Source organism: Planococcus citri, chromosome 3 (assembly GCF_950023065.1).
Source record: "Planococcus citri chromosome 3, ihPlaCitr1.1, whole genome shotgun sequence".
NCBI classification, from domain to species: Eukaryota; Metazoa; Arthropoda; class Insecta; order Hemiptera; family Pseudococcidae; genus Planococcus; species Planococcus citri.
This window is the reverse complement of record NC_088679.1, coordinates 70,469,401-70,494,857: the sequence shown is the minus strand read 5'-3', so window position 1 is coordinate 70,494,857 and position 25,457 is coordinate 70,469,401. Positions and strand designations below refer to the sequence as shown.

The 25,457-nt window shown below is 33.2% G+C and overlaps 1 protein-coding gene across 1 annotated transcript; it reads left to right on the top strand.

Moving 5' to 3' along the window:
• Positions 1 to 9,695: 9,695 nt before the first annotated feature.
• On the top strand, positions 9,696 to 21,195 carry LOC135838756 (uncharacterized). The gene is made up of 7 exons (XM_065354510.1): positions 9,696 to 10,589; positions 14,400 to 14,630; positions 14,713 to 14,910; positions 15,232 to 15,330; positions 15,430 to 15,644; positions 18,827 to 18,989; positions 19,062 to 21,195. The coding sequence occupies exons 2-7, from the start codon at positions 14,420 to 14,422 to the stop codon at positions 19,175 to 19,177; spliced, it is 1,002 nt and encodes a 333-aa protein (XP_065210582.1). The 5' UTR covers positions 9,696 to 10,589; positions 14,400 to 14,419; the 3' UTR covers positions 19,178 to 21,195.
• Positions 21,196 to 25,457: the final 4,262 nt, after the last annotated feature.

Here is a 25,457-nt window from a genome sequence, read left to right as displayed (position 1 = left end):
GGTGCTTGGTAAGTGGAAATTTTCACCTTTTTCCATCATTCACAAAATGCCCTACTCAACTCATACGGCCATTTTGATATTACTTGAAAATCACTGACCAAGTCTCCACAAAACATAGGTGCTTGGTAAGTGGAAATTTTCACCTTTTTCCATCATTCACAAAATGCCGTACTCAACTCATACGGCCATTTTGATATTTCTTGAAAATCACTGACCAAGTCTCCACAAATCATGGGTGCTTGGTAAGTGGAAATTTTCACCTTTTTCCATCATTCACAAAATGCTGTACTCAACTTATACAGCCATTTTGATATTTCTTGAAAATCACTGACCAAGTCTCCACAAATCATAGGTGCTTGGTAAGTGGAAATTTTCACCTTTTTCCATCATTCACAAAATGCCGTACTCAACTCATACGGCCATTTTGATATTTCTTGAAAAAGTTGAAAATCACTGACCAAGTCTCCACAAATCATAGGTGCTTGGTAAGTGGAAATTTTCACCTTTTTCCATCATTCACAAAATGCCGTACTCAACTTATACGGCCATTTTGATATTTCTTGAAAAAGTTGAAAATCACTGACCAAGTCTCCACAAATCATAGGTGCTTGGTAAGTTGAAATTTTCACCTTTTTCCATCATTCACAAAATGTCGTACTCAACTTATACGGCCATTTTGATATTTCTTGAAAATCACTGACCAAGTCTCCACAAATCATAGGTGCTTGGTAAGTGGAAATTTTCACCTTTTTCCATCATTCACAAAATGCCCTACTCAACTCATACGGCCATTTTGATATTTCTTGAAAAAGTTGAAAATCACTGACCAAGTCTCAACAAATCATGGGTGCTAGGTAAGTGGAAATTTTCACCTTTTTCCATCATTCACAAAATGCCGTACTCAACTCATACGGCCATTTTGATATTTCTTGAAAAAGTTGAAAATCACTGACCAAGTCTCCACAAATCATAGGTGCTTGGTAAGTGGAAATTTTCACCTTTTTCCATCATTCACAAAATGCCGTACTCAACTTATACGGCCATTTTGATATTTCTTGAAAATCACTGACCAAGTCTCCACAAATCATAGGTGCTTGGTAAGTGGAAATTTTCACCTTTTTCCATCATTCACAAAATGCCGTACACAACTTATACGGCCATTTTGATATTTCTTGAAAATCACTGACCAAGTCTCCACAAATCTTAGTTGCTTGGTAAGTGTGAATTTTTACCTTTTTCCATCATTCACAAAATGCCGTACTCAACTCATACGGCCATTTTGATATTTCTTGAAAAAGTTGAAAATCACTGACCAAGTCTCCACAAATCATAGGTGCTTGGTAAGTGGAAATTTTCACCTTTTTCCATCATTCACAAAATGCCGTACTCAACTTATACGGCCATTTTGATATTTCTTGAAAAAGTTGAAAATCACTGACCAAGTCTCCACAAATCATAGGTGCTTGGTAAGTTGAAATTTTCACCTTTTTCCATCATTCACAAAATGTCGTACTCAACTTATACGGCCATTTTGATATTTCTTGAAAATCACTGACCAAGTCTCCACAAATCATAGGTGCTTGGTAAGTGGAAATTTTCACCTTTTTCCATCATTCACAAAATGCCCTACTCAACTCATACGGCCATTTTGATATTTCTTGAAAAAGTTGAAAATCACTGACCAAGTCTCAACAAATCATGGGTGCTAGGTAAGTGGAAATTTTCACCTTTTTCCATCATTCACAAAATGCCGTACTCAACTCATACGGCCATTTTGATATTTCTTGAAAAAGTTGAAAATCACTGACCAAGTCTCCACAAATCATAGGTGCTTGGTAAGTGGAAATTTTCACCTTTTTCCATCATTCACAAAATGCCGTACTCAACTTATACGGCCATTTTGATATTTCTTGAAAATCACTGACCAAGTCTCCACAAATCATAGTTGCTTTGTAAGTGGAAATTTTCACCTTTTTCCATCATTCACAAAATGCCGTACTCAACTCATACAGCCATTTTGATATTTCTTGAAAATCACTGACCAAGTCTCCACAAATCATAGGTGCTTGGTAAGTGGAAATTTTCACCTTTTTCCATCATTCACAAAATGCCGTACACAACTTATACGGCCATTTTGATATTTTATGAAAATCACTGACCAAGTCTCCACAAATCATAGGTGCTTGGTAAGTGGAAATTTTCACCTTTTTCCATCATTCACAAAATGCCGTACTCACCTTATACGGCCATTTTGATATTTCTTGAAAAAGTTGAAAATCACTGACCAAGTCTCCACAAATCATAGGTGCTTGGTAAGTGGAAATTTTCACCTTTTTCCATCATTCACAAAATGCCGTACTCAACTCATACGGCCATTTTGATATTTCTTGAAAATCACTGACCAAGTCTCCACAAATCATAGGTGCTTGGTGAGTGGAAATTTTCACCTTTTTCCATCATTCACAAAATGCCGTACTCAACTCATACGGCCATTTTGATATTTCTTGAAAATCGTCACTGACCAAGTCTCCACAAATCATAGTTGCTTTGTAAGTGGAAATTTTCACCTTTTTCCATCATTCACAAAATGCCGTACTCAACTTATACGGCCATTTTGATATTTTATGAAAATCACTGACCAAGTCTCCACAAATCATAGGTGCTTGGTAAGTGGAAATTTTCACCTTTTTCCATCATTCACAAAATGCCGTAATCACCTTATACGGCCATTTTGATATTTCTTGAAAAAGTTGAAAATCACTGACCAAGTCTCCACAAATCATAGGTGCTTGGTAAGTGGAAATTTTCACCTTTTTCCATCATTCACAAAATGCCGTACTCAACTTATACCGCCATTTTGATATCTCTTGAAAATCACTGACCAAGTCTCCACAAATCATAGGTGCTTGGTAAGTGGAAATTTTCACCTTTTTCCATCATTCACAAAATGCCGTACTCAACTCATAGGGCCATTTTGATATTTCTTGAAAATCACTGACCAAGTCTCCACAAATCATAGGTGCTTGGTAAGTGGAAATTCTCACCTTTTTCCATCATTCACAAAATGCCCTACTCAACTCATACAGCCATTTTGATATTTCTTGAAAATCACTGACCAAGTCTCCACAAATCATAGGTGCTTGGTAAGTGGAAATTTTCACCTTTTTCCATCATTCACAAAATGCCCTACTCAACTCATACGGCCATTTTGATATTTCTTGAAAATCACTGACCAAGTCTCCACAAATCATAGTTGCTTTGTAAGTGGAAATTTTCACCTTTTTCCATCATTCACAAAATGCCCTACTCAACTCATACGGCCATTTTGATATTTCTTGAAAAAGTTGAAAATCACTGACCAAGTCTCAACAAATCATAGGTGCTTGGTAAGTGGAAATTTTCACCTTTTTCCATCATTCACAAAATGCCCTACTCAACTCATACGGCCATTTTGATATTACTTGAAAATCACTGACCAAGTCTCCACAAATCATAGGTGCTTGGTAAGTGGAAATTTTCACCTTTTTCCATCATTCACAAAATGCCGTACTCAACTCAAACGGCCATTTTGATATTTCTTGAAAATCACTGACCAAGTCTCCACAAATCATAGGTGCTTGGTAAGTGGAAATTTTCACCTTTTTCCATCATTCACAAAATGCCGTACACAACTTATACGGCCATTTTGATATTTCTTGAAAATCACTGACCAAGTCTCCACAAATCTTAGGTGCTTGGTAAGTGAGAATTTTTACCTTTTTCCATCATTCACAAAATGCCGTACTCAACTCATACGGCCATTTTGATATTTCTTGAAAAAGTTGAAAATCACTGACCAAGTCTCCACAAATCATAGGTGCTTGGTAAGTGGAAATTTTCACCTTTTTCCATCATTCACAAAATGCCGTACTCAACTTATACGGCCATTTTGATATTTCTTGAAAATCACTGACCAAGTCTCCACAAATCATAGGTGCTTGGTAAGTGGAAATTTTCACCTTTTTCCATCATTCACAAAATGCCCTACTCAACTCATACGGCCATTTTGATATTTCTTGAAAATCACTGACCAAGTCTCCACAAATCATAGGTGCTTGGTAAGTGGAAATTTTCACCTTTTTCCATCATTCACAAAATGCCGTACTCAACTCAAACGGCCATATTGATATTTCTTGAAAATCACTGACCAAGTCTCCACAAATCATAGGTGCTAGGTAAGTGGAAATTTTCACCTTTTTCCATCATTCACAAAATGCCGTACTCAACTTATACGGCCATTTTGATATTTCTTGAAAATCACTGACCAAGTCTCCACAAATCATAGGTGCTTGGTAAGTGGAAATTTTCACCTTTTTCCATCATTCACAAAATGCCGTACTCAACTCATACGGCCATATTGATATTTCTGGAAAATCACTGACCAAGTCTCCACAAATCATAGGTGCTTGGTAAGTGGAAATTTTCACCTTTTTCCATCATTCACAAAATGCCGTACACAACTTATACGGCCATTTTGATATTTCTTGAAAATCACTGACCAAGTCTCCACAAATCATAGGTGCTTTGTAAGTGGAAATTTTCACCTTTTTCCATCATTCACAAAATGCCGTACTCACCTTATACTGCCATTTTGATATTTCTTGAAAAAGTTGAAAATCACTGACCAAGTCTCCACAAATCATAGGTGCTAGGTAAGTGGAAATTTTCACCTTTTTCCATCATTCACAAAATGCCCTACTCAACTCATACAGCCATTTTGATATTTCTTGAAAATCACTGACCAAGTCTCCACAAATCATAGGTGCTTGGTAAGTGGAAATTTTCACCTTTTTCCATCATTCACAAAATGCCGTACTCAACTCATACGGCCATATTGATATTTCTGGAAAATCACTGACCAAGTCTCCACAAATCATAGGTGCTTGGTAAGTGGAAATTTTCACCTTTTTCCATCATTCACAAAATGCCGTACACAACTTATACGGCCATTTTGATATTTCTTGAAAATCACTGACCAAGTCTCCACAAATCATAGGTGCTTGGTAAGTGGAAATTTTCACCTTTTTCCATCATTCACAAAATGCCGTACTCAACTTATACAGCCATTTTGATATTTCTTGAAAATCACTGACCAAGTCTCCACAAATCATAGGTGCTTGGTAAGTGGAAATTCTCACCTTTTTCCATCATTCACAAAATGCCCTACTCAACTCATACGGCCATTTTGATATTTCTTAAAAATCACTGACCAAGTCTCCACAAATCATAGGTGCTTGGTAAGTGGAAATTTTCACCTTTTTCCATCATTCACAAAATGCCGTACTCAACTTATACGGCCATTTTGATATTTTATGAAAATCACTGACCAAGTCTTCACAAATCATAGGTGCTTGGTAAGTGGAAATTTTCACCTATTTCCATCATTCACAAAATGCCGTACTCAACTCATACTGCCATTTTGATATTTCTTGAAAATCACTGACCAAGTCTCCACAAATCATAGGTGCTTGGTAAGTGGAAATTTTCACCTTTTTCCATCATTCACAAAATGCCCTACTCAACTCATACGGCCATTTTGATATTACTTGAAAATCACTGACCAAGTCTCCACAAATCATAGGTGCTTCGTAAGTGGAAATTTTCACCTTTTTCCATCATTCACAAAATGCCGTACTCAACTCATACGGCCATTTTGATATTTCTTGAAAATCACTGACCAAGTCTCCACAAATCATACCCGACGGTGCCACGCATTTGCCATAAATGTGCCATGCCACATGTCACATAATAGAGCATATAAATTTCGTTTATCATGCAACATTAATGTAACATGAGCAGAGGCCTTTTTCATTGGCATATCTATTATACATTTCTGCATCATGTTAAAATTTCATAAATGGCACATGAAAAACGAAATTTATAGGCTGTATTATGTGACATATGCCATGGCACTTTCTAAGTACAATTTCATGTTACATAAATTTTATCCCTCCCAAGTGACATAAATGTTGCATGAAAAACGAAATTTATATGCTCTATTATGTGCCATCAGCTATGGCACATTTCTAGCCTGATTTCATGTCACATAAATTGTGTTCTTTCCAGGTGACAAAAATGTTGCATGAAAAACGAAATTTATATGCTCTATTATGTGCCATCAGCTATGGCACTTTTCTGTTGTCATTTCAAGTAACTTGAATATCATTTCATTCAAGTGACATAAGTGCTCCATGAAAAACGAAATTTATATGCTCTATTATGTGCCATACATCATGACACCTGTATGAGAAGTTTTTATGAACTCTAAATGTTGTCCTTTCAAAGTGACATAAGGGCTCCATGAAAAACGAAATTTATATGCTCTATTATGTGCCATAATCTATGGTACTTTTCTGTTGCCATTTCAAGTTACTTAAATAGCATTTCATGCAAGTGACATAAGTGCTCCATGAAAAACGAAATTTATATGCTCTATTATGTGCCATACATTACGACACCTATATGACAAGATTTTTATGTACCCTAAATGTTGTCCTTTCAAAGTCACATAAATACCTCATGAAAAACGAAATTTATAGGCTCTATTATGTGCCATAAATTATGACACATTTAAGTCGCGTTTAAAAATATTTATTTCGCAGTAGTTGTTGAGTAATTAGTTTGCTTAGCGTGTAACGTAACATTCTCATGTCACAGATTTGTCACATTTATGTTACGTTATATCCATTTCTGAAACGCACTATGTTTCAGTTATTTATCACGCATTACTTACATTTATTATTTTATATTTATTTTTCCTCGATTTACCGTACATCAATTCCATTTTCATAATCCCATTCGTCGCGATGATCGAATAAATTTTTTGCCGGCGGCGGGATTCGAACCCGGGTCGTCTGGATCTCGGAGCGTGATTTAGTGCAAGCAGCTACCCTGTGAACATGTGGTACTAGGGCTATAGCGCGAATACTACGTGGCGTTCTATAAAAACTGGTGGTTCCAAATGTTCTAATAAATAGTATAATTTTGCACAAGCAACGAGAGTTCATTTAAATGAAACATCATTTAATGGTCTTTAGATATCTTTACATTATGTATTGAAGATTATAGAAGAAATAAATTTCATCATCGCTAAGAGTTCTATAAAATAAATACCTCCATTTGAGTTAAAACACAGGAGGTGTACTGTACGTATGAATAATTAAATAATATCGATAATGATTATAGAAACGCACGGCATTTAGACTTGTTGATAATTCATCGATGTTCAGTTTTCTCAGAAATTTGTTCACGATGTAATAATTAAATTGTTCCGAAAAATTGAGAAAAAACTGTATAAGAAGCTGCGTTCATTTTTCAACTGGATTTAGTTCACAATTCTATAAAATACCTCCATTTGAGTTGAATTACACGAGGTAGCGTATGAATATTAAATAATATCGATAATAAATGGGAATGCACGGCATTTAGACTTGACGATAATTTATCGATGTCCATTTTTCTCATAAATTTGTTCACAATGTAATAAATATATTGTTCCGAAAAATTAAGAAAAAACTATAAGAAGCTGGCGCGCGTTATTTTTCAACTGGATTTAATTCTCATCGAATAAAGAATCACAAAGAAAATGCTTAATCTCAATTTTGATTAATCATTCGAGTACCTCCAGCATATTTCTTACATCTTGAGTATCTTTCCTTTCTCGTTTTTAAATTGTAAATTTCCAAAAACATTTGCTCTGAAATTGCTATACCTAAACTACATAGTACTCGTACATGAAATGAATTACATTCAAATTTCAAAAGTGCGAGCGATGGGTTATTTAAAATACTCGTATATACAAAATATCAAGAAAATGAACTACTGACTCTATTAAAGATTGTGTGGTTTCTTTTAAAGAATTATAAATTTTCCAACAGGTACATAGGTAAGTACCTTAAGTATACTTAATAGTAGTTATATCTACTTGCTCTTTTATTCTAAGACTGAAATTTTGTTGTCAAAGCCCAAATACCGAAAAACTAACCTGAAGTATGTCATTCTATCTCTCTAATTGGAAATTTTCAAAAGCTTTTGCATTGCTAGATTATAATTTTTTGAAAATTATTGCTCAGAAGCAGACATGATTCAAAGCTTGCAAAAATCAAAACAAAACTAATGTCGTTTTATTTCTTGAGAACTATAAGTTACTGAAAGCTCTTGTCCTTGGCTTGCTCGAGCCAATCTTACCCTTCCCTTCAGATTCAAAATGAAACTTTTTGAAAATGATTTTTCGTATTTTAAACGTGTGAAAAGCGATGCTGGTTTGTTTTTTGATTCATAAATTTTCAAAAGCTTTTGCTCTCGCATTTTTTTTTGTTTCAAAACTGAATTTTTTTGAAAATTTTGTTCAAATTTTTCTAAATAATTCAACATAAAAAACAAAAACTCGTACGTCATCCGAAAATCATTGCGGTAAAATTCATTTTGAATTCCTCCCACAGAAAATTAATTTGTAACAATCAATCATAGCTTTCGATTTCAAAATGCAATTTTTTGAAAATGATTTTTTAAATTTTAAACGTGTGAAAACCAATAAAATTAAATCTTAAACGATGCTGGTTTGTTTTTTGATTTAAAAATTTTCCAAAGCTTTGCTCTCGTATTCATTTTTTTTTAATTAGGTACAAAACTGATTTTTTTTTATTACAATTCAAATTTTTCAAAAGAATTCAACATTAAAAACAAAAGCGCAAGTCATCCGAAATCAATGTGGGAAAATACATTTGGAATTCCTCCCACAGAAAATTAATTTGAAACAATCGTATCATAGCTTATTACGGTTTCAAAATGAAATTTTTTGAAAATGATTTTTCGATTTTGAAACGTGTGAAAACCAATAAAAAAAAATCTTAAACGATGCTGGTTTGTTTTTTGATTTATAAATTTTCAAAAGCTTTCGCTCTCGCAATTTTTTTTGTACCAAAACTCATTTTTTCTTGAAAGTTATTACTGTTCAAATTTTTTAAATGGATTCAAAATTAAAAACAAAAGCTTAATACGTCATCCGAAATCATTGTGGGAAAGTTCATTTGGAATTGCTCCCACAGAAAATTAATTTGAAACAATCAATCATAGCTTTCGGTTTCAAAATGAAATTTCTTGAAAATGATTTTTCGATTTTGAAACGTGTGAAAACCAATAAAAAAAAATCTTAAACGATGCTGGTTTGTTTTTTGATTTATAAATTTTCAAAAGCTTTCGCTCTCGCAATTTTTTTTGTACCAAAACTCATTTTTTCTTGAAAGTTATTACTGTTCAAATTTTTTAAATGGATTCAAAATTAAAAACAAAAGCTTAATACGTCATCCGAAATCATTGTGGGAAAGTTCATTTGGAATTCCTCCCACAGAAAATTACTTACTCTAATTTGAAACAATCACTAAAAATTCTTAGGTCTTACTGAATAAGGAAGTGAAATTCTGAATCTGAATTTTACATTTAATTGGGAGAGGCGAATTAAATGCGAAAATCGCACATAAAAAGTCTTGCAAAAAATTCCTCCAATTTCGTGTTCTAAACTATTCAAATGCGAACCGAATTTTTAAAAATTTCGAACACAGCAAAATAAAATTTTTGCATCTAAAATGATGTAGTTTCATTTTTTGAATCATAAATTTTCGAAAGTTTTTGCTTTCGTTTCATTTGGACCTATTGATAATATTATAGTTTTATGTTTTGAATTCTAGTTTTTCAAAAGCTTTTTCTCTCGCATGTATGTCGCATTTCTCGGATCAATTTTCTCCTCGTTCAGGGATAAAAAATTACTGTAGTCAACACATTACGTATTTTTTTTCATCCAAATACGTTTTTCACAATTTTTACCGTTAAATTATTGAAAAAAATCCCAAAGATGATCATGGTACGAGTAGGTTAGTTTGAACGCTACAATTATTTATGAATATGAAATTGATCGAAATTTTGAAGCATTGTTGATGGCATGTAATTAATATTAACTTATTATAGAATCGATATTAAAAATTTCTGGATTTTATTTTTTTAAAAATTCATAAATATTAAAGCACTTAAAACACAAACCACACTTTTTTTTTTAATACCTCGTACCTAAATGAATACATAATAATAAGACTCTCTGATTCAATGACCATAAGTACAGATACTACAAATTTTAAAGTATGGATACTGTTAGTCTGACAAAATAAAAAGAATCAATAAATTAAATTGAATAACTTTACAAATTAAGTCATCCTTTGAAATTTAAATAAATTTCAATTTGAATTGAAATATGGTAATGAGCGCCCTCACCGCTATTGTGTTGATCAATTGAAATGTGACGAACGTGACATATCGTTGGCTGTCTGTATGCTACTCAAAACGCGTGAAAAGGCCACCTACAGCGTGAATGATAAAAAATTGTCTTCGCAGAAGTACGGAAGCCAACAAAAATGGTTTTTTAATTTTAGATCGATATATTCGATTGAATTGAAGTGAATTTTTGCGGTTGTGCATATGGTGTTTAGGTGTTTAATGTGTGATTCCAGATTATCCAGAATTCCAGATTTTATCGGGTCAGACGTAATTAACATTGTTACGTAAGTACAGGTATCATTTTTTTTCAATATATAACTATGGCGAAAAATTACCGGATATCGGCCGGTAAAAAGAAAGTTAAATTTGAGGGTCGTTTCGTTTCAAAACGGCGTGCTCAACAAATTCGCAAGGAGAGGAAACTATTGTTGGGCACTTCTACGCATACTTCGAATGATGTTGTAATCTTAAATACTGCAACAACCTCTCCGACTATCTCTTCAGTGAATTCAACTTGTACTACGAATGTAATCTTGAATAATGCAACAACCTCTCCGGGTATCTCTTCAGTTAGCACAACGTGTACTCACACTACGTCGCATACTTCGAATGATGTTGTAATCTTAAATACTGCAACAACCTCTCCGACTATCTCTTCAGTGAACACAACTTGTACTACGAATGTAATCTTGAATAATGCAACAACCTCTCCGGGTATCTCTTCAGTTAGCACAACGTGTACTCACACTACGTCAAACAGTAAGAACGAAACCGATACGGTTCCAATTTATAACAATGCAACATCTTCAGTGATTGATGGTAACAATAGTTTCTCTGATTCAACGCCGATGACCACTGACAACGAAAGATTAAACGAGTTTCGGCGAATAATTTTGAAACACAACTTGACACGATCTGCTACAGACGACATATTACATTTTTTTAAACCTCAAGATATGCCGATTACTTACCGAACAATAATGGTACGCCAACGAACTAAACTCGGGATAGAAACTTTTTCGAATGGGGGGCAATATTATTATTTTGGCGTCGCGAGTGGGTTATTAAATTTTAAAAATTGTTACAAAATGCCAAACGACGGAATCATCAAGCTAAAAATAAACGTTGATGGGCTACCGTTGTTTGGCAGTTCTAAGAAAAGTTTGTGGCCAATATTGATGCAGGTCGACGGCGATCTGCGTAATGAAGTGATCATGGTGGCAGCGTATTGGGAAGGGGAAGGTACGGAATCAGTTACCAGCGACGAATTTCTCACCGACTTTGTTGACGAAGTTAATGGATTAATTAATAATGGCATTGTTATTGATGATAGAAAATTTGAGGTACGTGTTCAAAATTTTATCTGCGATGCGCCAGCGAAGGCGTTTATACTGGATATTAAAGGTCATACAGGGTACAGTAGTTGTCATCGTTGTTCGATTCGAGGCGAGCGAATTGGAAATCGAACATCGTTTAGAAAAAATCCAAAGGAAGAAACACCGGTGAATAGAACAGCTGCCGATTTTTTAAATGTAGTGGATCCGGATCATCATAGAAAGAGAAACAACGAAGAAACACTTTCACCTATCGCCAATATTATCGATTTTGATGTAATACTCGGATTCCCCTTCGATTACATGCATCTGATGTCATTGGGAATAACAAAAAAAGTGTTAGATTACTGGGTAAACGGACTGCCAAAAACTGCTGTAAATAAAGGTTCAAGTAAAGTTAAAATGACGAGCGATGACATAAAAACTGCGAATACCGTATTATTGAGAATCAAACCGTTTACTCCTGTCGAATTCCAGAGACGTTGTCGAAACATTGACGAATTCGCGTTCTGGAAAGCCACCGAATTCAGACAATTTTTAATTTACACGGGTCCGATTGTTTTGAGTCAGATATTTTTTCCACATGATACCTTACGATGGAAGATGTATCAAAATTTTTTAAAGTTTCACAAAATAGGTCGTTTGTTGTTAGGTTGTGAAAATGTCGAAACAAATGCAGTTGAAGCACAGAAGATGATCTCAAAATTTTTGAAGGAGTTTGAAAAAATTTATGGTGGTGATCTGATCAGTCACAATTTTCATTCTTTAACGCATTTACCAGAAGACGTGTTACGATACGGTCCCGCGGACAACTTTTGTTGTTTTCAGTTTGAAAGTTTTTTACAGAAGGTAAAAGGATTTGTAAAGCAGGGAAACTTACCGTTGCAGCAAGTTGTTTTAAAGTATAAAGATCAAAGGTTGGCGGCTGTAAATCTAACTCGAAATGAAGACATCGAATTTTTCAAAAGGCATTCAGTGGATCGATTCGCAAAATTATTTATTAGTGATTCGGATTTAAGCCATTATGAATTGTACGAAAAATTAAAAACGAAGGAATTTACGATTAAGACAAAACCAAAAAATCCGATTTTTCAGAAACGAGAAATGAGAAATTCGTTCGTGATTTCCCGGAATGATGATATCTGCGTTGTTTTAGAAATTATTAAATCCTTAAAAAGTAACGACGTCTTTCTAGTGCTGGGTAAATTTGAGAAAAAGGAACGTTTCCTGAAGAATTATTTCAAAGTGGAAATGGCGCACTTCAACGAACGGAAACCGATGTTGTTCCCATTGAATTGTATAAAAAGTAAACTCTTTGCAATGCCACTTACCGATGATGAAGAAACATTTGCCACAATTCCGATATCACATATCTGTCGTTTTGCAGCCCCGGAGTAAACTATGCCGAAGTTTTAGTTTTTATGTTTAGTTTTTATGTGTAACACCAAAATTTTTCTATTAATTTCATATTCAACATTTGTGGTTTTATAGGTACTCAGTCGATTTCATTTCGTCAATTGTCTCAAGTTTAGGTATAGATCGAGTAACGGTAGTGTATGAAGGGGATGAACTTACTTAAATTTTCAACAAAAAAATCTAAAATGCAAACATTTTTGAAAAAAATTTCAAAATGTTCATTTTTAAGAATTTTTTTTCTTAAATTTGAAAACTTTTTACGAATAAATTTGACTTTGTTTGAAGGGAGCAATTAGATTTTAGTTACCTACATAATTTTTGAAAAATTTCTAAAAATTAGTTCGTGAAAAATGAATAGAAATGAGTCTCACTGGATCTCTGCGACGAAAAATTCAATATTTCTTAATGTTCAGTAGGTAGGTATATTAAATCAGTCAACTCATTTCCAAGTTTTTTTCCTGGAATTTTTGAAATTTCAAGTTTGGTTTCCCCGAAATACGAACATTCTCAAAATAAAATCAGAAATTGTTCATTTTAGAAAATTTTTTCTCAAAGAGCCTTTCACGATGAGATGGTGAAATCAGTACTTTCTCCAATTGTGACGATTTGAAAATTTGAAAAAAAATTCCCAAAATGCTCAATTTTTAATTTTTTTTTTCGAAACTGTTTGCATTTTTGATTTTTTTTTGTTGAAAATTCAAGTAAATTCATCCCATTTCTATATTCTCACCGGATCTCACTGTGCAGAAAAATTTGATATTCCATTAGCGTAATTTTGGAAAGTTGGTTATTTTTTTTTCAAGTCAAAAGTTGATATTCAGGAATTTGTCAATTTCTTTTAATGGAAATCAATATTTCTTAAAAATAAGACTGTACCAAGTTCAATGTGAAAAATTTTTACGAGTCAAAAATTTTGTACAAATCCTTCTAGCGCGAAAAAACATTTCGTCTACGTGGGAGGTACTGATTTTAGAAAAAATATACCCCTTAAATACATAATTAGAGTTGCCTCTCTCTTTCTCTCTCTCTCTCAAAAAAAAAAAAATGATTTTGAGTATGAAAATCTGGTATTTACAAAAAGTATGTACAAAAGTTATGAATTTCTTAGGTTTTTTAAAGAATTTGCTGGTTTTGCTATAATATATTTTTTTTAATAACATTTGCTCCAACTTCGTTTGAGCAGTATAGTTAATTTCACGTTGATCTTCATAAGCTAGCTTTCTTAATCGTCTCTGAAACGACCGATAGTTACAGAATAATTATACCTACGAGCATGGAAAAAATCCAATAAGTAGAAATACGAGGGTTTTTAATTTTTATTTGTTTTGTTTTGATTGATTTTAGAAGGTACATATTTTTTGAGCATGGCGGCATCATTTAAAATTGTATCAACAAAAAACGTTGACAGCGGAATCGTGGAGATATGTACGGTTCCAACATGTTGGTTCATCGAAGGTGAAAAGAAGTTTTATTACCCACCTCCGAAACACGCTACAGTAAAAAGGATTTCATCTGGAAAAGAACCTAATACAAAATGGCCTGTGTATTCGGTTGAAAATATTCATCATGTCTTGGGTAAGTTGAAAAATCAGGTATAAAATTTAGGTAAGAAGGTATACTTTGATGGAAATTTTAAATCTTGTTGTCTAATTAATAGACGATTATGATAAATGCAAGCCGCTCGAAGAACAGCTTCTCCAATCCAGTTCGGCTTCATTAATTGCACCCCGTAGGGACGAAGTTCATGAAAAATCCGATAAAGATAAGGAAAAATCCGATAAAGATAAGGAAAAATCCCATAAAGATGACGAAAAATCCGATAAATATGACGACGAAAGCAGCGACATAACATCAGGTAAAAATACAAATTTTAAAGTTCAAACATTTACCTATATCCGTGAAAAAAAATTTGGAGCCGCGAAAAATTATTTTTACTATCAAAGAAAAAACAGCATGTAAAAATTTCTACACTAAAAAATGTTCAATTTTTTTTTAAATTGAAAAAAATGACTCACAGAAAAAGTATAATTTATGTATAAAGTGCAATAGCAAAATTATATGTATAGTTCTTTCCAGCACTCTACTTAACGTCCCCGCATATATATTTTTCGCGAAAACATTCAAAAAATTTGAAAAGTAATGTCAATTTTTACTTTAATCTGTAATTTTGTTTCAGACACGGACAAAAGTGATGATACGACTCATCCCACTCCTGAAAATAAAAGAAAACGCGTGAAACGATTTGTGGTGAAACCAAAACGAATGAAATACTTGGGTGAGTTTTAAAATCCAGAAACTTCACGTACCTATACATCGTACCTGTATTCGAAGTTTTATTTTTTAATAATATGAATTTCGCTTTCCCTCTGTTTAGAAGAAGATATCATCGATATCAAAAATCGGCTTTTCTTAATTGAGAAATCTAATAGAAGTCAACAAGATGATATAAAAGAAATTAAAAACCTCGTCATCGATTTGGCCCGTTCTTCTAAAAGACATATGGACTTCGATAGCTTTCCACTTGAATGCATGGATGATTTTATGCAAATGGAAGAAAAACTGAAGGATGTCGATTATTTCGAATCGATGGTAATTCATACTAAGATACCTACTGAATTTTTACTCGAGTACTTTTTTTTTTGTTTAGTTAGAATATTTATAAATTTTGAATTTATGCTGCATAAAGGCTCACATAGGAATTGTGTATAAATGAAATTCGAATTAGTGAAGTTCTCAATGACCAACATTTTTTCTATTATTGCTCGGACGTGAATGGGACTTGATCCCGCATCCAAAGTACATCAAATGCCGGTGTTCTACCGATTGAATTTACCCGAATGCCTCGAAGAAATTTTATATTTCGTTAATTTTATTTTATTTTTTTGAAAATCGCTCATTTTCAGTCATTAAAAATGTCAAAAATTGTACTTTTCGAAGTGAATGGTTATTTTTTTGTAATAGACACAACAAATTTCCCAAGAAATTCAGTAAATTTCAATTTTTTTGAAAAAAATAAAAAATCCATTTTTACTGACACTCTGAAATTACTACATAGGCTACATATTAGTAACTTTTGGTTACTTTCTAAAAATGTTGGTTACTAAAAGTTATTTTTTTCTAGTTTTTTTATTTTTTTTTACAAATTTCCTTTTTCCCCCCAAAATTATAACTAGAATTTTTGAAGAAGAAAAAATTAAAATTGTTACGAATTTCATTTTTCCTGATTTGATGGTTTTTCTTTAGAATTTGTTTGGGGTTTTTCTAATTTTAACAAAGTATTGCTCATTATTTTTGAATTTCTCGATAGTTTTAACTGGATTTGGTTCTGTTTTGATCGATTTTTACATCTTGAGTTGTAGCGGTTTTTTTAATGATTTTGTTTTGAATAATTTTGATGTTTTTTTTTTCGCTTGAATTGTTGCTGAATTTTATCACCTCAAATTCTCGTAATTTCTTTATAACAATTTTTTCTTTTGAATTTTTAAGAATTCTTTTTTTTTGGTTTTTCAATGATTTTCCCGCAATTTTCATTTTTTTTTGTGTTCAAATTTTTGCAAAGATTTCTCCAGTTTTGATGGAATTTTTAACTTCGAATTTTCACGATTTTATTTTTGCTTTAAATTACGGTTATTTTTTTGCCTTAATTTGGACTGTTTTCTTAGCAGTTTTTTATCTGGTCATAGTGCTTTAAAAAAACTAGCTTGTGGAATTGTGAATTTTTTTCTTCCAAAAGTTATGATTTCCTTTGAATTTTGATAATTTTTTTAGGGAGGGAGGGAAGCTTCTTCATGATTTGATGAGTTTGTTTTTTCATTTTCATCTTTTGTGGTGGATTTTTTTTCGGAGTCTTGATATCTTTTATTCGTCGATCCCTGTCTTCTTTCTCTTTCCCTCTCAGTTATGAGAAAGGTCCTCAGGATTTCCTCTCTCTCTCTGAACAATTTTTTTTTTCAAGTACGAATTATTTTTTTCTTTTGAGTCGTCTTGAGTTTTACTCGAAATTTTTTGATGATTTTTCTCAAAATGTTTGTGGTTTTTTCTGTAGATATTCATACTTTTAATTTAATTTTCGCGAGTTCCATGTCCTGATTTCTCATTGATTTTTCCTGAACTGAATTTTCGAAAGTTTTCCATTTTCATCCCTTCCATAATTTTATTTTGAATTTTATGGGTTCGTTTTTCTGACTAAATTTTTGTTCTTAATTTCGGCGAAACCTTTTTTCTTGAATTTTCGTGACTTTTATGAAATTTCCTCCTAATTTTGCGCCAAATTTCAGTAATTTTCTTCAGCTTACATACATTTTTGTGAAATTTTTTTACAGTTTTTTTTTTTGAGTTTTGTTTTGGTTTGGATTTCAAGACTTGATGTTTTTATTTCGAATTTTTTGGGGAGCTTTCTTGTTTTTTTTTCGCGTTTTAGTTTTCTCTCAATTTCAATAATTTTGGTTTGCATTTTTTTTTTTTTTTTTTTTTTTTATTGAAACTTGTGTCAATTTTTTCCAGGTTTTGATGTATTTTATTCGCGAAATTGAGGATTTTTTTTTGAATTTTGATGTTTTTTTTCTGGTTACTTTTTCAGCTACCAAAATGGAAGTTTTTCCTATAGTTAGGGGGTTTGAAAAGTTTTTTGATAGTATCATAAAAATCTGTGTTGTCACTTTTTTTCGTACAAAAATTAGCTCAAAAAGTTTCAAAATGTAGTTTTTATATCGTTCCGACTCTCAAAAACTCTGAAAAAAATATATTATGGACAACATTTTCATGCTAGCTGAACAACATATTAAAAAATTGCGATGACACTATGTCGTAAAGTCGATTTAAAATAATTTCAAGTTTGCAAAAAAATATGATTTTTTTATTTAAAACATGAAAAAAACTTTTGATTGGTGAAGTTGACCCATTTAACCCCTATTTTTGCGTGTCTGTTGAAAAAGTTGAAAAGGGTTCAAAATTACGAATATACAGGGAGTTTTATTCATCTTTTTCATCTAGATTATTGAATATATACTTCAAAACGTTACGTTTGGCGCAAATTACAGGTTTCTAATTTTCCAGGGATTCCCAAAACATCGAAATTACGAAAAATCAGAAAATTGGATTTTTGAGTACCAGCGCAAAATTTTATTGAGCTCAAAATTTGGTATGATGGAGGTCTTTCAGATACTAATAAACTGTAAGCAGCTTTTTAGCGGGGCTTAGAGGGGTAGGTCCAAAATGGTGGTTCCAAAATTTTCCAAAAATCAAAACCCCCCAATTGCTGCCCTCGAGGGTTGAGAATAGAAAAATCACCTCGCATAACGTTTATTGGGTTCAAACAGATATTTTACGCTGAAAAAGTTTTTGAAAATGATACTCAGTGGTTCCTAAAATTCTTTTTTTATTCACAACTTTGGGAACCCCCCTGGAGCCCAAAAATGGGGATTCGTATTTGGGACATTTTTTACAACATTTTATGAGTGATCGAGTCGATAAGGTAACTGTGCAGGGCCCAAAAAGTGGCCTTATCGGGACTCCTTTATTCAGTTGCCTTATTTTGGCCTCTTTCTGACGTATTTTATGAAAAAGTTGATAGAAATTACACTCGCAACAAAAAAATAAAAACTAGTTTATTTTGTGAATCTTTTCAAATTTTAATTATTTTTTTTTGATGAGTTCATTTCATCGAGTGAAAGGGTTTTTTAAATCTCAAATTAATCTGTTTCTTCGTTTTTTCCTGGGCAGAAAATTACGTTTATAAAATATGTGTGTTATAATTTTTTTTTTTTTTTTAGAAAACTTATCTGACGGATTTCGGAGGGAAAAGCCTGAAGGAAACAGTACCAGTCATAATGAAGGCGGTCCTGACCCCAGGCATCGTTCGCAACAAAATAAACTTTACCGGTCAAAACAACAAATTAACATTTTGTAAATCCAGTATTTACAAAGTTATTGAAAGTGAGTACACCTGAACAATATTAAATTTACATGACAGGTAAATAATTCTTCATTTTCATTTGTTTTTTGCAGAAGTTTTGAGTGAAAAACATGGTAAAAACGAAGCGGCGGACATACCTGCCAGAATTTCGAAGTGGTTACGGTATACGCATGATAATTGTAAAGAGAAGAATAACGAAGATGCGTAAGTCCAAAAATCGAAGGTATATAGGACCGTAATTCAAAATTTTTACGGTTAAGATGGCTCGGAGGTCTCAAATCTTCAAGTTGTTTAAAATTATAATTTAGATTTATCGTTTCGTGTATTTTTAGATTTTTATAATTACAGATTTTTTAGATCTTATTCTAGAACTGTTTAGTTAAATTCAAAATTTAATAATTGAGAGGCGTTTCGCGATATGGGTCCTTGTGGTGATTCGATGTTTTTTTTTATTGACGATTCCAACTTACTTTTTCACGAGAAATCGAATGGTGTAATCAGATTTCGCCTATCTCATCAACTTCTCGTTTTAAAAATTACTTTAACATGAATACTCAAAAACTCACATTTTTGGGAAATCAAAAAACATAGTTTTTGTTTGTTTTTGATTTTTTTTTTTTAAAAAAAGGTCGATGGAAAAATCATTTTATTGTTGTTACCTATGTAAAATTTCATGGCTAATCCGAATTTCTCAGTATTTTTTTGCGGAGTAGTCTGTAACGTTGTGTAAATTTGGCTGTTCACCACAAGGTCTCTTTTCTAAATCACTGATATCAGGCGATGATGAACGAATTTCTTCAAAATTTCCCATCCAACCTATGCGCAGGACAACACTGCACCCAAAAATAAAAAAAAAAAAAAAAAAATCGAAGCAATTCGATGTTTTTTCTCTCCTGAAAAAAAAACGAAATATCACCACAAGGGCCCTTATCGCAAAACCCCTCTCAATTTTTTTCAAGAAACAATAATTCTTTATCATCTCTTTTCATTAAAATACTCTTATCATTTAAGATCAAGTATGATGCAACTATAGTCTGGTAATTAGTGGCCAAGGTAGCCTTACATAAAGGGAAATGAGAATGGTACATACTCAAACAAAAAGGTTCATTTTTTTCTGGTTAATGATCAACTGATTCAACTGAAGTGGATAAAACTTGATCACATTTTGCAACAAGTTAAGAGAGACTTTGTTCTCAAAAAATTTGCTGGACACCAGTTGATGTGTGCACAGGGTTTGATATGAAAGCCAGTTGTGATTTATGGTACTGTGTAGTTTGTCAGAACACCGTCATATTTTACAAACTCGTGTGAACGATTGCACTGTTTATCTCGATCATTTTTCAACTGATTCAACCGAAGTGGATAAAACTTGATCACATTTTGCAACAAGTTAAGAGAGACTACGTTCTAAAAAAATTTGTTGGACACCTGTTGATGTGTGCACAGGGTTTGATATCAAAGCCAGTTGTGTTTTATGGTACTGTGTAGTTTGTCAGAACACCATTACCCATTCATATTTTACAAACTCGTGTGAACGATTGAGAAAATTTATGGAATAATTTTCTACAAATTTCTGCGTTGTAAGGCACGCTCATATTAATGAGAATCGCTTATTTAGGTATAGTTGATGACTGTAGTTGATGTCAGAGTAATACTGAGGGAAACTGTACTAATAAAACCTTCGATAACAGTTTATTGCTACGATATCTTCATGCATTTCACTTTATCATGAAGAAATGTTCGAAAGAATGATTCAAAAATTTTCTGATAATTTATAATAGCTACATACGTTGACAAATTCACTATATTTTGGTAAATTCGAAAATTTATTTAATTCAATATTTTCTCATTAAAGAAATTTGCATCTTTATTTCTTTTTAAAAAATATGTTGATAGTTGTAAGGCTACCTGACCTGCTATGCACAACTCGTTGTTGAATTCACTTTTTTTTCACTTGTAAACTATGTATAAATTGCAATTATGTATTTACAGTTGGCATTTTTTGACTTGTTGAAGACGTTGTCACCCTACACACATTTGTGTTACATAATATGCGAATGTTCTTATTTTAATTTGTCATTTAAAACTTTTTTGACAATCTCTTGGAGAAATTTTGTAATGTAATTAATTATGGTTTGCATTTATTTTATTTTAATCTAAGTTTGAAGGCTAAACTACACATTTACTGTGCATCATTGAGTTTATTACACTGTTTTTTTACTGTGATGCGTCTATTTTCTTTCAATACTTTGCTCTTCAAAGTATACCTATGTCATTTTTTGGGACATTCAGGTGTCATGTCATTCCTATGGGCCAGGAGACCCCCTACAATGGGCGCAATTCAATATCTTATCCCAGTATATATAAATATTAAAAAAAGTTAATGACCCACATGTTTTGAGGTAGTAGAATCTGAATTTTATAATATTTTTTGTGGGGAGAGGTGAGATGTTAAGAGCGGGAGAAATGACAAATTTGAGCATATCAACGTGCAATACATCAATATGTATGTTTTTGAGGTCATAGAATCCGAATTTGATAATATTTTTTTCATGGGGTGAGGGGATGAGCCGTTAGCAGGGAAGAAATGAACATTACTTTTTTCAAAAATAATTTTTCAAAGAGATACCATTTTTTAAATGATGGTGATTTACATGTTTCTATAAAAGTAATCAAATACCCTCTAATCCCGCGTACTTTTTGATTTACATAGGTTCAGTAGTATGTTTAGGTGTAGAATTAGGAATGCATGATTTTTGGGTGCTTGCAGGTGCTCCTAGGATTATTTATGAAATTTTTCAGTTTTCAAAAATACATAATTTTGATGCAAATCTCTCCAATCTCACACACATGAATTTTTCTCTTCTCTCAAAATACGCACTTCATCCACATCCCTTAAAAAAAAAAAAAACAAAAAAAAAACAATCAAATTCGGATTGTACAACCTTAAAAACGTGCTTTTCAATGTGCCACACGTTGATATGTTCAAATTTTTCATTTTAAGGTCATACAATCCGAATATGATGATGATATTTTATTTTCAAGAGATATTTTTTTTTGAGTGCAATTTAAAGCCTGTGTTCAAAGCAGTTTTATGTTGCATGGGGAGATATGTAGTTATGTCATGTAATCAAGAAACTTAAACAGTAACTAGAAACTGTATCATCAAAGTGCCAATTTGGTAAAAGATTTGCGGCATCTTGTGGTGGTTTCATGAATACATGCCTATTATTTGTCATTGCAAGTTTCAATTTATGTACCATCATTATGAGCCCTTATATTGCACAATGTGAAAAGTATATAATACCATCATTTAAAAGTGCCATTTGTAGTGATGATATGATTGCCCATAATTCCAACAAATTACGACTCACTTCATAGCATGCCATTTTTCAGTCACAATTTAAACCATCTGTATACAGTACTGAAATATGACGTTTTTAATGCGCATATTTTAGTTCTTGATAATGAGACATGGGTGGTGTTTTTTGAGTGCAATTTAAAGCATTTCTTTAAAGCACTTTTATGTTACACTGAGAGATATGTAGTTATGTAACATAATGGAGTCACTTGAGCTGTGATTTGAAACTGTATCAATAATGTGCCAATTTAGTGAATGATATGCGGCATCTTATGGTGGCATCATGTGTACATGCCTATTATTTGTCGTTGCAAGTTTCAATTTAAGTACCATCATTATGAGCCCTTATATTGCACAACCTGAAAAGTCTATAATACATCATTTGAAAGTGCCATTTGAAGTGACGAGATAATTGCTCATAATTCCAACAAAATTACGACTCAGTTCATGGCACACCATTTTTTAGTCACATTTCAAACAACTGTAAATAGTATTGATATATGACGTTTTTGATGCGCATATTTTGGTTCTTGATAATGAGACATAAGTAGTACTTTTTCAGTGCAATTAAAAGCATTTCTTTAAAGCACTTTTATGTTAAGTTGAGAGATATGTAGGTTTGCAACATAATCGAGTCACTTAGAAAGTGACCAAAAAGTGTATCTTTAATGTGCCAATTTAGTTTGTGATATGAGGCATCTTGTGGTATTTGGGTCATTCCATGTCAACTCAACCAACGTTTTTGGGTCATGTCCTTTGATTTCGCTCAAATTTTGTTTACAATATCTACCCACCTAGTAAGTAAGAAAGCCGCAATCAGTTTGGTCCCAGCCCCCTCAGGGGGCGGGTGAGGAGGCTTCCATTATTTTCACATTGTCTCGAGGTACTCAACTTCAGCAGCCCATTCCTCCAACACTATGATACTTTGATCAAAACTGATTTCACAGTTCGAAAGGGCATTGAATTTTGAACTTTTTAAGTATTTTGAAATTTTCAAAAGTTGAAAGTTGAACTTTCAATTTGAAAGTTCAAATTTCTAAATGACGCTGTAAGTGGGAGCTACCATTTAAAAGTTTGAAAAAATTTCCATAGATGTACATTTTGATACTTTCTTGAAATATTTAGGTTTCAAGATGGAACTTTTGACGGAGGGGGAGCACCCCCTCCCCCCAATTTTGGGTGAAACTTTCGAAAGAAAATCTGGGGCATGTGATATATCGAATTGTATTTTTTCGGCGACGCTGAACACGAATATTACGTTAGATTTTTGATAGGACCCATCCACGGCCCCCAGCACCTCCCCAAAGGGGGTAAAAGTTCAAAAAAGTGTTTTGTTCGTGCGACACATGGAATAATATGTTTTTGGTGACGCTGAACAGGAATACGACGTCAGATTTTTGATTGGACCTCATCCACGGCCCCCAACAATTTTTTTGGGCTTTTACCTATTGGGGGAGGTTCTGGGGGCCATGGGTGAGGTCGATTTAAAAAAACAATGGCTATATTCGTGTTCAGCGTTATCGAAAACATACTATTTCATGTGTCACACGAATGTTACAATTTTTTGGGGGTTTATCCCCTTTGGGGAGGTGCAGGGGGCCATGGACGGGTCAAATCAAAAATCTGACGTCATATTCGTGTTCAGCGTCACCAAAAACATATTATTCCATGTGTCGCACGAACAAAACACTTTTTTGAACTTTCACCCCCTTTGGGGAGGTGCTGGGGGCCGTGGATGGGGTCCTATCAAAAATCTAACGTCATATTCGTGTTCAGCGTCGCCGAAAACATACAATTCGATATATCACATGCCCCAGATTTTCTTTCGAAAGTTTCACCCAAAATTGGGGGGAGGGGGTGCTCCCCCTCCGTCAAGAGTTTCATCTCGAAACCTAAATATTTCAAGAAAGTATCAAAATGTACATCTATGGAAATTTTTTCAAAATTTCAAATGGTAGCTCCCACTTACAGCGCCATTTAGAAATTTGAACTTTCAAATTGAAAGTTCAACTTTCAACTTTTGAAAATTTCAAAACACTTAAAAAGTTCAAAATTCAATGCCCTTTTGAACTGTGAAATCAGTTTTGATCAAAGTATCATAGTTTTGGAGGAATGAGCTGCTGAAGTTGAGTACCTCGAGACAATGTGAAAATAATGGAAGCCCCCCCCCCACCCACCCCCTGAGGGGGCTGGGACCAAACTGATTGCGGCTTTCTTACTTACTGGGTGGGTAGATATTGTAAAAAAAATTTGAGCGAAATCGAAAGACATGACTTTCAAAATTGACTTTATTTGGTTGAGCTTGACATGGAATGACCCATTTGTCATTGCATGGTTACATTTATGTATCATTATTATGAGCTCTTTTGTTGCATGACATGAACGGTCTATAACGCATCATTTGTAAGTGCCATTTTTAGTGGCGAGATTATTGCTCATAATTCTAACAAAATAACGACTAACTTCATGGCACACCATTTTTTAGTCACATTTCAAACAATTGTAAATGGTATTGATATACGACGTTTTTGATGCGCATCTTTTGGTTCTTGATAATGAGACATAAGTAGTACTTTTTGAGTGCCATTTAAAGCATTCCTTTAAAGCACTTTTATGTCACGTTGAGAGATATGTAGGCTTGCCACATAATCAAGTCACTTAGACAGTGACCAAAAAGTGTATCTTTAATGTGCCAATTTAGTTTGTGATATGCGGCATCTTGCGGTGGTATCATAAGTACATGCCTATTATTTGTCATTAATGGTTAGATTTATGTATCATCATAATGAGCTGTTTTGTTGCATATCATTTGTAAGTGCCATTTTTAGTGGTGAGATTATTGCTCATAATTCCAGCAACATAACGGCTCATTTCATGACATGCCATTTTTTGGTCACATTTTAAAACACTGAATATGGTATTGAAATATGACGTTTTTAAATGCGCATACTTTAATTCTTGATAATGAGACAGAAGTTTATTTTTTTGAGTGCAGTTTGAAGCATTCCTTTAAAGCACTTTTGTGCTACCTTGGGAGATATGTTGGTATACCACATAATCAAGTCACTTAGACAGTGACCAAGAAGTGTATCTCTAATGTGCCAATTTGGTGAATGATATGCGGCAC

Excerpts from the sequence above, each read along its gene's own strand:
- LOC135838756 (XM_065354510.1), top strand. The coding sequence starts at position 14,420 with ATGGCGGCATCATTTAAAATTGTATCAACAAAAAACGTTGACAGCGGA. Across the intron at positions 15,645-18,826 it reads TCGATTATTTCGAATCGATG|AAAACTTATCTGACGGATTT; the intron begins GTAATTCATACT and ends TTTTTTTTTTAG. Across the intron at positions 18,990-19,061 it reads TATTTACAAAGTTATTGAAA|AAGTTTTGAGTGAAAAACAT; the intron begins GTGAGTACACCT and ends TGTTTTTTGCAG.